This window comes from Mytilus californianus, unplaced genomic scaffold (assembly GCF_021869535.1).
Source record: "Mytilus californianus isolate M0D057914Y unplaced genomic scaffold, xbMytCali1.0.p SCAF_2, whole genome shotgun sequence".
Taxonomy (NCBI): Eukaryota; Metazoa; Mollusca; class Bivalvia; order Mytilida; family Mytilidae; genus Mytilus; species Mytilus californianus.
In genome coordinates, this window is record NW_026262668.1 from 75,200,780 (window position 1) to 75,216,592 (window position 15,813).

Below are 15,813 nucleotides of genomic sequence, written 5' to 3' on the forward strand. Positions count from 1 at the left end.
TAAAAATAGAACATAGGGTAAAATGTAGATTTTGGCTTATATCTCTGAAACCAAAGCATTTAGAGCAAATCTGACATGGTGTAAAATTGTTTATCAGGTCAAGATCTATCTGCCCTGAAATTTTCAGATGAATCGGACAACCCGTTGTTGGGTTGCTGCCCCTGAATTGGTAATTTTAAGGAAATTTTGCCGTTTTTGGTTATTATCTTGAACATTATTATAGATAGAGATAAACTGTAAACAGCAATAATGTTCAGCAAAGTAAGATCTACAAATAAGTCAACTTGACCAAAATGGTCATTTGACCCCTTAAGGAGTTATTGCCCTTTATAGTCAATTTTTAACCATTTTTCGTAAATTTTTGTAATCTTTTACAAAAATCTTCTCCTCTGAAACTACTTAGACAAATTTAACCAAACTTGTCCACAATCATCATTAGGGTATCTAGTTTAAAAAATGTGTCCGATGACCCCGCCCGCGAACCAAGATGGCCGACATGGCTAAAAAATAGTACATAGGGTAAAATGCAGTTTATGGCTCATATCTCTGAAACCAAAGCATTTAGAGCAAATCTGATGAGGATAAAATTGTTCATTAGGTCAAGATCTATCTGCCCTGAAATTTTCAGACCAATCAGGCAACCCGTTGTTGGGTTGCTGCCCCTGAATTGGTAATTTTAAGAAAATTTTGCAGCTTTTGGTTATTATCTTGAATATTGTTATAGATAGAGATAAACTGTTAACAGCAATAATGTACAGCAAAGTTAGATCTACAAATAAGGCAACATGACCAAAATTGTCAATTGACCCCTTAAGGAGTAATTGCCCTTTATAGTCAATTTTTTACAATTTTCATAAATTTTGTAAATTTTTGTAAATTTTTACAAAGTATTTTCCACTGTAACTACTGGGCCAAGTTCATTATAGATAGAGATAATAGTAAGGAGCAAGAATGTTCAGTAAAGTAAGATCTACAAACACATCACCATCACCAAAACACAATTTTGTCATGAATCCATCTGTGTCCTTTGTTTAATATGCACATAGACCAAGGTGAGCGACACAGGCTCTTTAGAGCCTCTAGTTTAGTTTCAGGACCATAACTTGTGTATAAGTATTTTGATTTCTCTGAAATTGTACCACAAGGTTCAATACCACAAGTAGAAGGTTGTGATTCATTTTGGGGGTAATTGCCCAAACCGTTCAGGAATATGGGGCCGAAAAGGGTATAAAACAAGCATTTTTATACGTCCGTTTACGGGACGTATTATGGTATACCGTTGTCCATCTGTCCGTCCGTCTTCAACATGTCGGACATTAACTCAAAAACGCTTTAACCAATTTGCATAAAACTTTGGTGAATTGTTTATATCTATTGACGTGAGCTCCCTTTCGTTTTTTATAAATTTTAGATTTTACGTTTCCGAGTTATGGGGTTTTATTCATTAAAAAAGGGGGGATTTTCCAGTTTTCGGACAATAACTCAAAAATGCTGTCAGCAATTCTCATGAAACTTTGGTGAATTGTTTATATCTATTGATGTAAGCTCCCTTTACATTTTCATAAATTTCTAATATGACATTGAGAATTAATTGAACTTTATTTGTTTATAGTCTGACAACAGATTTACTAAGTATTGCTCAACAGCACAGTGTATTGCACAACAGCAAGAAATCTTCAATTGAATATAAATTCAAATCATATAACCAATTTCAAGTTCTTTGACTACATTTATTCTGTGTCAGAAACCTATAATGTGTCAAATATTTAATTACAATCCAAATTCAGACCTGTATCAAGCTTGAATATTGTGTCCATTTTTGCCCCAACTGTTCAGGGTTGGACCTCTGCGGTCGTATCCAGCTGCGCTCGGCAAAGCAGTTTATTATATAATTTTATTGTTTTTCTTTCAGATTTTCCTGCTGTTATTTATTCTGTTGTATGTGAGTTCATATGTTGTCCTGTGTTATTTCAAGAGAAAAACAGACAATGATGAGATGTATGCAGGTATATTTATAAGTAGAGACCGAAAAGAATGGAATTTCAAACCCCCTTAGTTGTCTAGATGCAGAAGTGTCAATGACTCGAAGTTAAAATAACTTGAGGCCAAGGTCTCTATTACTTGCATTTCTGCCTTGAATTCATCTAAGCAATGCATATCAACAGATTTCCATGACACAGTATGAATAAGAAATGAAAATAAAGTATTACTTCACTATATGAATAAATTCTAAACATATATATATATATACACAATACCTACATTTAAATCATATTTAGATATAAAGCTGCTGTGAACTTGACCTTTAATAAGAAATGAAAATAAAGTATAACTTCACTATATGAATAAATTCTAAACATATATATATATACACAATACCTACATTTCAATCATATTTACATGTAGATATAAAGCTGCTGTGAACTTGACCTTTAAACTAGTGACTTAAAAACAATTGAACCTTCTAATGACCAAGGTCTGCCTTGGTTTGATAATGAAGATACGATTTATGGCTAACTAAACTATATCAATACTTTTATGCCCCCGCCATAGTGGAGGGGCATTAAGTTTTACCCTTGTCCGTCTGTACGTACGTACGTCGTAAGTCCCAAAATTGGTTTCCGTTCTCTAACTTGAGTTTGCCTCAACCAAATGTTATGAAACTTACACACAATGCTTATTACCACAAAACACAGATCAAGTTTGAATTTTGGTGAGGTCACTTTAACAGTTCTAGAGTTATGCCCCTTTATAAATGGAAAAATTGCAAAATTTTTAGTTTACGTTCTCTAACTTAAGTTTGCCTCAACCAAATGTTATGAAACTTATACACAATGCTTATTACCACAAAACACAGATCAAGTACAAATTTTTTGTTTTGGTTTTCTAACTTTAGTTTGCCTCAACCAAATGTTATGATACTTATACACAATGCTTATTACTACATAATACAGATTAAGTACGAGATTTGGTGGTGACACTTTTACCATTCTTGAATTATGTCCCTTTATAAACATAAAAATTGCTGAATTTTTCGTTTCCGTTCTCTAACTTTAGTTTGTCTCAACCAAATGTTATAAAACTTATACACAACCGTTCTAGAGTTATGCGTGTTTACAAATAGAAAAATTGCTGAATATTTATACGCCCGTTTACAGGACGTATTATGGTATACCATTGACCGTCCGTTTGTCCGTCTTGTCTGTCCATCCGTCGTCCACATGTCGGACATTAACTCTTTGGTGGCGTTACTTTAACCATTCTGTAGTTATGCCCCTTTATAAATGGAAAAAAATGCAAAATTTTTAGTTTACGTTCTCTTAAGTTGCCTCAACCAAATGTTATGAAACTTATACACAATGCTTATTACCACAAAACACAGATCAAGTTGAATTTTGGTGGTGTCACTTGACCATTTTAGAGTTATGCCCCTTTATAAATCGAAAAATTGCTAAATTTTTAGTTTCCTTTCTGCAACTTAAGTTTGCCCCAACCAAACATTATGAAACCTATACGCAATACTTATAACCACAAAACTCAGATCAAGTACACATTTGGGTAGCGTCACTTTTATCGTTCTTGAGTTATGTCCCTTTATAATGTTGTATGCAAGCAGGGGCATCATCTGTGTCCATGGGGACACATTCTCCATTTATTTTTTTTACAATTTTCAAAGATGGTTACATGAACATGTATTGTACATGACAAATTAGCACTATTTTTAAGATATGGTGCAGAATTATTAGGTTTTATGATTCCAATAATGTGTAAGTACATATATATAAAAATAAAAAGATGTGGTTATTGCCAATGAGACAACTATCCACGACAATTCAAGCGACCTACATGTATTAAAGCAACTATAGGTCAACTTACTGCCTTCAACAATAAGCAAAACCCATACAGTATAGTAAGCTATAAAAGGCCCTACGTGACAAAATTTAAAACAATGCAAATTATTTATTGATTGCAAGTAAATTTTCTCCTACTTTTCATTTTTTTATTCCAATATTTCTTATTGTTCATTTAAAAACTGTTAAAAAAATGGATTTAGAAAAATTTCAATGAAATTTTGTAGATTAACTACACAGATCATTCCATATAATGCTGGTGGTACTTTATTAAAGGTTATTTTTTGTAGTTTTACAATTAATCTTCATATTTTTTAGGAGAGGAAGATGCAATAGTATTTAGAATTTCGTAAGTATACATGTATGTACTAAAGTGAGGAATCATCAATGTCTGTTCACTTTTTATTTTAAAGTTGGCTTATATACTTAACCATTATTAACTGACTTTTTAAAAGACAACTGAAAATGTAGGCTCTAAATGATAAAATATTGTGATCATATTTTTCAAGATGCAACTTTCTAGTTGCATTAGAGTAATTGGCCAATGAATGACAAGGTTAGAACTTTCTAGTTGTACTAGATTAATTGGCCAATGAATGACAAGGTTACAACTTTCTAGTTGTATTAGATTAATTGGGCAATGAATGACAAGGTTATCACTGGAATCATTTGACTTTCCATCAGTCATTAACATCTGGAATTTCTTGAAAAGAACAACGGAAGGAATTGAGATCAAACCTTGTGTATATGATACATTGGATTGTTGTTTATGTACCAAGCATTGGAACTGTTGGCTCTAATCACATAACAAGCCAGGTGCATGTAGACAGTAACAAAATGATTTTGTAATGGTTCAAAACATCACAGAACTTCTCTTGGGAACAGCTAAACCCAACCCAAATCTTCCTTTGGGTAGCTTTGGAACCAATTATTGAACACATTATTCATTATTAATAAATAAAAGATAATTAAATTTCTTGTGCAATAAATTATGTTTTACTTTTTTTACTGCTACCTTAAAGTACCTTTTTACACTTTTAACTGCTACCTTATAGTACTTACATTTGTGTGTTAACACCTTAAGAAAGAGATTGACAATGATTATTATATATTTCAGGTTATGGCTATGTACTTTTACCTTGGCAGTATCAGCTGGTGCTGTGTTACTTCTACCGATATCTATCGTATCCAATGAAGTCTTACTACTGTATCCTAAAAGTTATTACGTTAAGTGGTTGAACAGTTCACTTATACATGGTAAATTGACTAATATACATGTATAAAATTGAAAACTCCTACATTTCTCACATAAATTGTTACCTTATTGTCAGAATGAATATAACTGCTATAAATGTAGTTAAAGGGCTAAACATTACTGGAAATCCATACATATATAAGATTAGGATTAGCAATTTACACTGAATTGTTCAAGTTGCCCTCACCAAAGATTTGCCTCAGATTAACCCAAGAAAATTCCGTTTTAATGTATATGTAATAAAAACAATTCATAACAGCTCTTATTAAAATATTACAAGATAGCAAATTTGTTAACACATATAGTTTCAGTTATAGAAATTGCAATTAGTAGCACATCAGTCACAGCAACATTTTTTGTAAAGTCTTGAATAACTTATTTTGGAAATTACGGATAAAGTATTTCAGAGTGACAATTATTGTATATCTGAATGACAAATAATGTAATTTCTGAATGATTTTAACTCATCCATAGGGCATGTAAGGTGTAATTTTTATGCCCTTGCCACCAGGCAATGGGGGCATCAAATCCTTCCATCTGTCCCATTTTCATTGAAACTTGAGTTCTCCTCATTTAAATTTATCAAACTCATACACAATGCTAAAAACAAAAACTCGCAGACAGAGTTCTAATTTGGGCAGTGAGTCAATTACCATTCTGGAGTTATGCCTCTATATAACTTGAAAAATTGCCAATATTTTCGTTTCCGCACTCTTGATAGAGTTCTTATTTTGGCAGTGAGTCACTTACTGTTCTAGAGTTATACCCCTTTATAACTTTGAAAATTGTAATTTTTTTTCTCTTTCACGCTCTAACTAGCAATGACATTAAATGCTCTCAAAAAGTATTTTCATGTGTTATAAGCAAGCTTGAGCAGGGGTATTCATGGCCTCAGACATATTCTTTTATTTTAACATTTTAAAAAACAAAACATATGAAATAAATTTTAGAAAAGAATTTTAAAGTTTTACTTTTCTTTTGTAGGACTATGGAACCATGTGTTTCTTTTTTCCAATCTCACATTATTCATCTTCATGCCATTTGGTTACTTGTTCACAGAATCAGAAGGTTTTGTAGGGTCTCGGAAGGTAATTAAACAGATAGTTCACAGATGTCATCATTTTGGTCTATCTGGAAACTATAACACAGATGTAACATTACTAACTTCTTATTAATGGTAATTATGTCCATTATCCTGGGCATAAATTCATCAGTTTGGCTCTGTATATAGTATATCAATGTCTTATTTCGTCAGAGTTTATATTTAAATTATTGTACATCATCCTTGTAACAAAGCACAGAAAAGGTAATTGCTCAATATAATACAAACAGCTGTTATTTGTCACTTGAAGAAAAAGAAATAGCAATATGCAACATTGATGAATCCAAATATAATCAATTTTGCATTGATTTATTTTACTTTCAGGGGCTTTTAGGGAGAGTGTATGAAACCATCATAATTTTATGTTTGTTGACAATAGTTGTCATTGGACTTGCATGGGTAGCTACTGCCATGTTTGATGAAGATGATCATAGCAAAGAAACATTGTTTGGTAAGATAGTAATTTTCTATTCAACTGATATTTAAAATAAAAAATGCACCATGCATAAGTGCTTCTAGGAAAACATAACATGTATAAATGTGGAAGTGTTAGATTGTTGGTTGCTTAACCTGTACAGCAAAGATTTCATGTAAAGTCTAAAAGTGTTAGAAGCAGGATGAAAAGAGTGTAGATGACCATTATAATATGTTTTATAGCGCAAAAACACACTAATAGAAGATATATGCTGATAATAGAAGCATCCATTTTATATGGAGAGTGAAAAAAATGATACCAGTGACAATGCTAGAAATGGTTTCTCTTATAATGTTTTGACAGTGGATGGTAAAATTCATGAGTACTTGTTTGTTTTTGTTGGGATTATTATGCTGTAATAATTTCAAATTAATAGAGTAACAATGAAATAAGAGATCATTCTTGATTTCAGTCCAATAAGGAAGTGGGGTTAAATGAATGCTGTCGGAAAAATAAAATAAATGAAGCGTTTAAGCAATGGCAAGATTCTGTTAACAAATGATGAAAAATACATTGTTACATGCAGTTTATCAATTTTTATACGACCGCAAAAATTAAAAATTTTTTGGTCGTATATTGGTATGACGTTGGCGTCGTCGTCGTCGTCCGAAGACACATTGGTTTTCGCACTCTAACTTTAGTTTAAGTGAATGGATCTCCATGAAATTTTACCATAAGGTTCAATACCACAAAAGGAAGGTTGGGATTGATTTTGGGGGTTATGGTACCAACAGTTAAGGAATTAGGGGCCAAAAATAAGCATTTTTGTAACTTCCAGACAATAACTTGTGTGTAAGTGTATGGATCTCTCTGACATTGTACCACAAGGTTCCATATCACAAAGGGAAGGCTGTAATTGATTTTGGGGGTAATTGCCTCAAAATTTTAGGAATTAGGGGCCAAAAAAGGGGCAAAAAACAAGCATTTTTCTAGTTTCATGACAATAACTTGTGTGTAAGTGTTTGGATATTTCTGAAATTGTACTACAAGGTTCCATATCACAAAGGGAAAGCTGCAATTGAGTTTGGGGGTAATTGCCCGAAACGTTTAGGAATTGGGGGCCAAAAAGGGGCCAAAAATAAGCATTTTTCTAGTTTCCAGACAATAACTTGTGTTCAAGTGTATGGATCTCTCTGAAATTGTACTGCAAGGGACCATACCACAAAGGGAAGACTGGGATTGAGTTTGGGGGTGATGAATCATAAGGGGGTTAAAAAAAATTGGGGGGGGGGATTTTTTTTTTTTCTTTTTTTTTCTTTTTTTCCTTTTTTTTTTCTTTTAAAATTTTCCATTTTAATTTGGTTATTTCTGATTAATATTTAAAAGCAAATAATAATGATATGGTAGGAGATACACACCAAACAGGATGTGTAAATTATTATATAATAAGTATTGTGCAATAGCAAGAAATTTTCAATTGCACAGTATTGCACAATAGCAAGAAATCTTCAATTGCACAGTATTGCGCAATAGCAAGAAATCTTCAATTGCACAGTATTGCGCAATAGCAAGAAATATCCAATAGCACAATATTGCGCAATAGCAAGAAATTGTCAATTGTACAGTATTGCGCAATAGCAAGAAATATTCTATTGCACAGTATTGTGCAAAAGAAGATACTTCGTATAAATTGCTTATTTCTTGATCAATTTCAATGGGGTTTTATTCTTGAATTCTTGGGGTTCTTTAATATGCTGAATCTAACCGTGTATTAAGTTTTTGGATTTTGGGCCCCATTTTTAAATTGGTCCACATTGAGGTCCAAAGGGTCCGAAATTTAACTTTGTTTGATTTCATCAAAAATTGAATTATTGGGGTTCTTTGATATGCCGAATCTAACCGTGTATTTAGATTCTTAATTTTTGGTTCCGTTTTCAAATTGGTCTACATTAAGGTCCAAAGGGTCCAAAATTAAACTTAGTTTGATTTTAACAAAAATTGAATTTTTAGGGTTCTTTGATATGCTGAATCTAAACATGTATTTAGATTTTTGATTATGGGCCCAGTTTTCAAGTTGGTCCAAATCGGGGTCCAAAATTAAACTTTGTTTGATTTCAACAAAAATTGAATATATGGGGTTCTTTGATATGCTGAATCTAACCATGTATTTAGATTTTTGATTTTGGGCCCCGTTATCAACTTTGTCCACATTGAGGTCAAAAGGGTCCAAAATTAAACTTTGTTTAATTTCATCAAAAATTGAATTCTTGGGGTTCTTTGATATGCTGATTCTAACCATGTATTTAGATTTTGGATATTGGACCATAATAGGTGAATGTCCGATTTAAAATTTTTAAGTTCTTAGACCACATTCATTCTGTGTCAAATATTTAATCACAATCCAAATTCAGAGCAGTATCAAGCTTGAATGTTGTGTCCATACTTGCCCCAACTGTTCAGGGTTCGACCTCTGCGGTCGTATCAAGCTGCGCCCTGCGGAGCATTTTATTAATAGCATGTTGGGATAATACTAACTTATAAATATATTTTTGATTTTTCAGATGTTTGGAACATATATTTGCCATATTTGTATTCATTCATATCATTTCTTGGTGTCATTGTTTTGTTGTGTAAGTATTTAATAACATTTCTTGGTGTCATTGTTTTGTTGTGTAAGTATTTAATAACATTTCTTGGTGTCATTGTTTTGTTGTGTAAGTATTTAATAACATTTCTTGGTGTCATTGTTTTGTTGTGTAAGTATTTAATAGCATTTCTTGGTGTCATTGTTTTGTTGTGTAAGTATTTAATAACATTTCTTGGTGTCATTGTTTTGTTGTGTAAGTATTTAATAACATTTCTTGGTGTCATTGTTTTGTTGTGTAAGTATTTAATAACATTTCTTGGTGTCATTGTTTTGTTGTGTAAGTATTTAATAGCATTTCTTGGTGTCATTGTTTTGTTGTGTAAGTATTTAATAACATTTCTTGGTGTCATTGTTTTGTTGTGTAAGTATTTAATAACATTTCTTGGTGTCATTGTTTTGTTGTGTAAGTATTTAATAACATTTCTTGGTGTCATTGTTTTGTTGTGTAAGTATTTAATAGCATTTCTTGGTGTCATTGTTTTGTTGTGTAAGTATTTAAAATCAAACGACCAAATAATTCAGCAATAAAGAATGTTTTGATCTTTGCATTGCTGAATGTTGACACTGCAATAATCTCTTGGTTTGTCTTTTGAATTAACAATGGAGCATGTAATAAATCAGTAATCTACTAGATGTATCTTGCTGTTAGACTTGTATTGATTCTTTATTGACTTATCCATAGTGTGGATATTACACACAATTCACCGTCACAAACCTTTGATTTTGCATGTGTTTATTTATCAAACAAAATTGCTAAAAATAGAAAATTGACATAAATTATTGAACTGATGTATTCTGGAGATTCCTCAATGTTTACTTGAAATTGGTTTCCTGCTTCGTAAGGTTTGTTTTGAACAACATGTAAGGTATGAATAATCCCTTAAGGGGTCATGTTCAAAGGAACTTTTAACATCCAATCACATCATTCCCTACAATAGTTTTATTATTTCTTACTAAGGACTTTTAAAATATTATCAGATAAACTACGCAATATTTCCAGATATATTGTGTAAAAATCTAATGTTCTAACCATGTAATTCACCGACTTTGTATAGAATAAAAATGCAAACAAATGTTACAAAGCAGAGCAAAAGATCTGATTAAGTCAGATTGTTGAAATGGTTTTATGATCATTCTTTTCAGAATTATGTTGAATAGCATGAATATTGCTGTGAAAAATTGTTCTTTGTTTTTTTTTAAAGTCATGTTTATGTCAAGAAGGCAGGTGGGTGAAACAGGCTTTTTGAAATCCTAGGATTTTTAAAAATATGAGAAACTAATTCAAAAAGATTTTTGAAGCACATCAATTGTTTTGTCATATCTATTCTAAAAATCAATTTTAATGTCAAAATGAGTCAAAATTCTACTGTTTCATTGAATGCATAAGCTTGAGTTCTGGAGGGAAATTCTTAAGAACTATTTTGATACATACTGTGGATACATATATTTTCGTGGGTTCCAATTTTCGTGGATTGAGGAAAAAGTGGATATTTGATTTCGTGGTTTTGCTTAAGTCTTCATAGATAATTGGCACTTCTTTGGACATCTAAATTCATGGTTTACCTATACCCACGAAATCCACGAAAATTGGAATCCCACAAATAATAACGAATCCACAGTAGTTATTGGTATGTAACAGACTGACAATCTAAAGGATGTTATCTATATATACAAAGAACTACAATTAAGCAGTATTAAAGTTTTTTACATAATAAATTTATTATAGTTATACAAATTTTTTTCAGTATGTACACCAAATGGTTTTGCCATACTTTTTACTGTGATAGGACAATTGGTTGTTAAACCTCAGGTATGTAAAATACTCTCATTCTTTCTGGGTAACAATTTTTCTCAGCACAAGATTATTCAATTGAAGATTCAATTACACTCAAAAGAGGATATCTAATTGAAAATTTATTAAAATGCATGTAGGTATGACCAACAGTAGGAGCTTTGACTTTTCTGCTGCCTAAAGCATGATGCTATTACTTGTAATACATATAAAAAGTGTGCTAACAAATGTGCCTCTAATATTCTCTGTAGCATTTCCTTGAAAGAATATCATAGACCACTGTTGCATATATAGTTGTAGAATTGAAATTCAGTTTTGTGTTACATGATTTATATACATGAAATGTGTCATCTTGTTTATTTCTTTTTGATATAAAAGAAAGGCGAAGGATATAACATTGGTTTTAAACTGGGACATCTCAAACTGGCACCATAAGAAGGATTCACATTCAGTGAGATTTTCAAAAATGAGGGTTTTATTTTATAGCTGAGAATTCTGGGAATAATCACATCTTTTTTAAGCTAGTAGAGTTTAATGAATGCAATGGCTTACTTTCAGTTTTTACGAGATATAGAGGATGATTTATATGCAGTGCAATTACAAGAAGAAGATATACGCAGAAGAATCAACCTGGGAAACCATATGCATGGTTAGTATTAGAAAGCTTTAGATAGAAAAAGTTTTGTTTTATGTACATGTGATCAAAGATAATTCCTTCTAATCATAATTATGAAAAATTTATAATACTGAATGTTTGAAATATCTCATTTTGTGATCTATAAGTCAAAAGTAAGCATGAAATAGTTAAGATGGTTGTTTATGATTTTTTTTTTTTTTTTTGCAATACTGGTATAATAATAATGTGTCCTTTACAAAAGTATTAATGGGAGTTGTAAAATAAAGATCTAGTGTGGCTAGTGATATTTTTTGTAATGCACTACATATAGTTTCAAAAATAAAGTCTTAGGCAAATAAGACATTTGGTAACGAACCCTGATAATGGAAAACTGGATTATTTGGTGTATTTAGATTGGCATTTTAAAAGTTGTTAGGTTAATCAGTGTTATAGTTTTTGCATTGAGGAATTATTTTTGATCAGAATTAATTTACAATCATGCTCTTTTTTTTTATCAGTTCCTGGCAAGATTGCTAATGGACATACTAGCCCAGACTCACTACAGCAACAGTTACTTGATGTTCAGAATACTCTTTCTGGTTTAGGTAAGGATATTGTTAATTTTGTCTTCTTATTCTTCAATAAAGCTGGTAGAAATTTATTATTTCATCAAATTTCACTGAAAAGCAAGGATGAAATGAAGTTTAGCTTGCCACATATTATATCAAGTAAAGTAAAAAATTAAATTAAATTCTCATAATATCCAAATCATGTACAAATGTACTGCATATGACCTTTGTAGGATATTAGAAAATTATTTTTTAATGTTTTGATACTAGATTTATTCTACAACATTTATAATACTTCCTTATATGGTAATTGACACACTAGATGTTAGTATGGATCATCTGTGTTACACATAATTCTGGTTTTTTGCTGAAATGAGTTATTTGGTGTTTATTATATATACATGTATTTATTAGATTATGTATTAAGAAAGGAAATGCACTGCAAATTTTATTTTTCAAAATGTAAGTTTCATTAATGATTTCGATTTGTTACAAATTTTTTTCCAGAAAAGAAAAAGAAAGTATCACCTTGGAGAAGAAACCTGGGTTATCCTTTAGTTATGTTGTTGTTATTAGTTTTAACAGTAAGTATATAACTTTAAGCAATAATAAGATGTTATTATATATGTGATGAGGGTTTGTTTAAGGTAGCGCAATACAAAAGCAACTAAATTTTATCAAAATTTCATTTTCGGCTGTTTTTGTTACTTCTTAATATTCAAAAACCACTGAAGAAAAAATTATTTACATATCTTGCAGTGTTAATGAGTTTTGATGATAATTAGTTTTATAAACAAATGCACGTGTCTGACTGATACAAGATAAGAACATGTGGGCAGTACTATGTGGTTAATCAATAGAATCATTTGATAGCTTTACAACCACTGACCAGCAATAAAAATTACAGTTATGAAAAAGAGGTGGATTAGGGATTTATGGAAAAATGAAAGATAATGAATTCCAAATAAAAATACATTTCTGTATTGGAGATGTCAGGAGAAAAAACAAAACAACTATTTGGAGTTAAAGAGGGAATCAAAATATAAATGTACAGATTTTAAACAAATATAATTGTACAACAATAAATGTTGCTGATGTTTATACTAGAATTTCTTAAGGAGAATGTTTAAATATGAATTCTTTTTAAAAGAAAATACAAATTAAATGCTTCATTTTCAAACTGCAAAAAATGAAAAAAATCTACTTTGTGTAAAACACCATATTGTCATTGTATACAATTATAATTCTAGAAATCCCCCATAAGGATCCTCTAGACTGACCAACTGATCATTTTGTGTACACATGCATAACTTACTTTTTGTAACAATGCAAAAAACAAAATATATCATTTTTGTCGAGCCTGCGACTTTTGTCGCAGAAAGCTCGACATAGGGATAGTGATCCGACGGCGGCGTTAGCTAACTTCTTAAAAGCTTTATATTTTAGAGGGTGGAAGACCTGGATGCTTCATACTTTGTATATGGATGCCTCATGTTACGAAGTTTCCGTCAGTCACATGTCCAATGTCCTTGACCTCATTTTCATGGTTCAGTGACTACTTGAAAAAAAAGTTAAGAATTTTTGTAATGTTAAATTCTCTCTTATTATAAGTAATAGGATAACTATATTTGGTATGTGCGTACCTTGCAAGGTCCTCATGCCCGTCAGACAGTTTTTACTTGACCTCGACCTCATTTCATGGATCAGTGAACAAGGTTAAGTTTTCGTGGTCAAGTCCATATCTCAGATACTATAAGCAATAGGTCTAGTATATTCGGTGTATGGAAGGACTGTAAGGTGTACATGTCCAACTGGCAGGTGTCATCTGACCTTGACCTCATTTTCATGGTTCAGTGGTTATAGTTGAGTTTTTGTGTTTTGGTCTGTTTTTCTTATACTGTATGCAATAGGTCTACTATATTTGGTGTATGGAAGGATTGTAAGGTGTACATGTCTAGCTGGCAGGTGTCATCTGACCTTGACCTCATTTTCATGGTTCAGTGGTCAAAGTTAAGTTTTTGTGTTTTGGTCTGTTTTTCTTATACTGTATGCAATAGGTCTACAATATTTGGTGTATGGAATGATTGTAAGGTGTACATGTCTAGCTGGCAGGTGTCATCTGACCTTGACCTCATTTTCATGGTTCATTGGTCAATGTTTAGTTTACTTGGTTAATGTTAAGTTTATGTGACAGTTGTAATAAAGCTTTATATTTAGGACTATCAACATAATATCAATGATTAGTAAAGAAGGCGAGACATTTCAGCGTCTGCACTCTTGTATGTACTAAAAGAATAAAATCCATATTGAAAAAAGTAAATCAGTGTTCTCCCCAGGCCCTTAAAGGACCGCGGGCCCGCGATGTATAATTTTTCACCGTGGTGGTATCGTTCTTACCGCGATGTATAATTTTTCTCCGTGGTGCTAAAATTTTCAGTTAAAAAATCGTAAATCGGTAAAGTTTTAAACGACTTGTTAAATCTTTTCCGTGCGGTATAAAATTCCAGGTGAAATTTGACCAGTCCAAACCAGTTCAACACGGATTGTTTACACCACGTGATCGATTTACCTTTATGAGGTTAACCTTTGTTGATTGGATTTAATCGATGTAATTAACACTTTTTACATGATTCTTTTGTGTTTTAATTTAGAGATCATAACTTTATGATCAAAGATAACTATTTTAAGGCTTCACTCACCACCTGACAAGTCGGCAAATACTTTGTAAACAAACGGTGTTGACCTGATAGTTGTACACACGACGGTACATATTTTGTACATTATAAAGTTAGCTCAATACTTATATTATAAGTTTTATATGTCTCTGATTAAACCATGGCCAAAATTATCTTTAATTATGACATAGTTATTGCATGATATTCCGGGTTCAAACTGTCAACAAGTAATTCAAAGGGGAAGGATCACATGACCCAGTTAGTTCACGTAGAATATTCAAGTTTATTTACAATTAACTGCAATCTATTCTATTTTATAAATAAAATGCATGACTGTACCTTCAAACTGGATATATATATCCATATATCGATATGATCATTAATGAATAACAGAAGTGATCTTGCAATTTTAATCCATAAGCACATGTTAAATCTATTTATATCTACTTCCTGTCATTTAGGCGGGAAAATAGGGAGACTTTGTTGTTGACATTGAATATGCTACTTTTAGATCTATAGATCTATAGACCTAAGATAAATTTATAGATTTAGGAATTCTTTTTAAATGGATCATGACAAATAAAGATTTAGATTTCAGTGCAGTATTAAGTCTGTATCTAGGTTTGATTATCACCAAAGACAAGAAAGGTTAATATTTACATGTTTATGAAATCTATGGCAAAATGTTTTAAAATTTATGAAAAAATTCTTTTTATTAAAATTTAAGATAGAAACTGGTTCAAATTATTACACAATTTTGTTCTTGTTAATTTTAAATCTCTTTATGACAGGAATCCTTTCACATACAACAACTTTCTTTCTAGAAACTAGAAAGTTTTTTAAATTGAACTTTTTTGTTCTCTTTTGAATCTGGGAACAGTATATCTAACA

At 31.4% G+C, this 15,813-nt stretch overlaps 1 protein-coding gene across 1 annotated transcript in view; it reads left to right on the forward strand.

Annotated features, from left to right (window-relative positions):
* LOC127728206 (limb region 1 protein homolog) overlaps positions 1–15,813 on the forward strand; it is a 32,044-nt gene that overhangs the window by 4,415 nt on the left and 11,816 nt on the right. The window contains exons 2-11 of the mRNA XM_052235433.1: positions 1,913–2,006; positions 4,170–4,200; positions 4,969–5,108; positions 6,091–6,194; positions 6,533–6,659; positions 9,185–9,253; positions 11,016–11,080; positions 11,621–11,711; positions 12,197–12,283; positions 12,755–12,831. Of these exons, the coding sequence (XP_052091393.1) occupies positions 1,913–2,006; positions 4,170–4,200; positions 4,969–5,108; positions 6,091–6,194; positions 6,533–6,659; positions 9,185–9,253; positions 11,016–11,080; positions 11,621–11,711; positions 12,197–12,283; positions 12,755–12,831 (885 nt within the window). The remainder of the gene's footprint in view (positions 1–1,912; positions 2,007–4,169; positions 4,201–4,968; positions 5,109–6,090; positions 6,195–6,532; positions 6,660–9,184; positions 9,254–11,015; positions 11,081–11,620; positions 11,712–12,196; positions 12,284–12,754; positions 12,832–15,813) is intronic.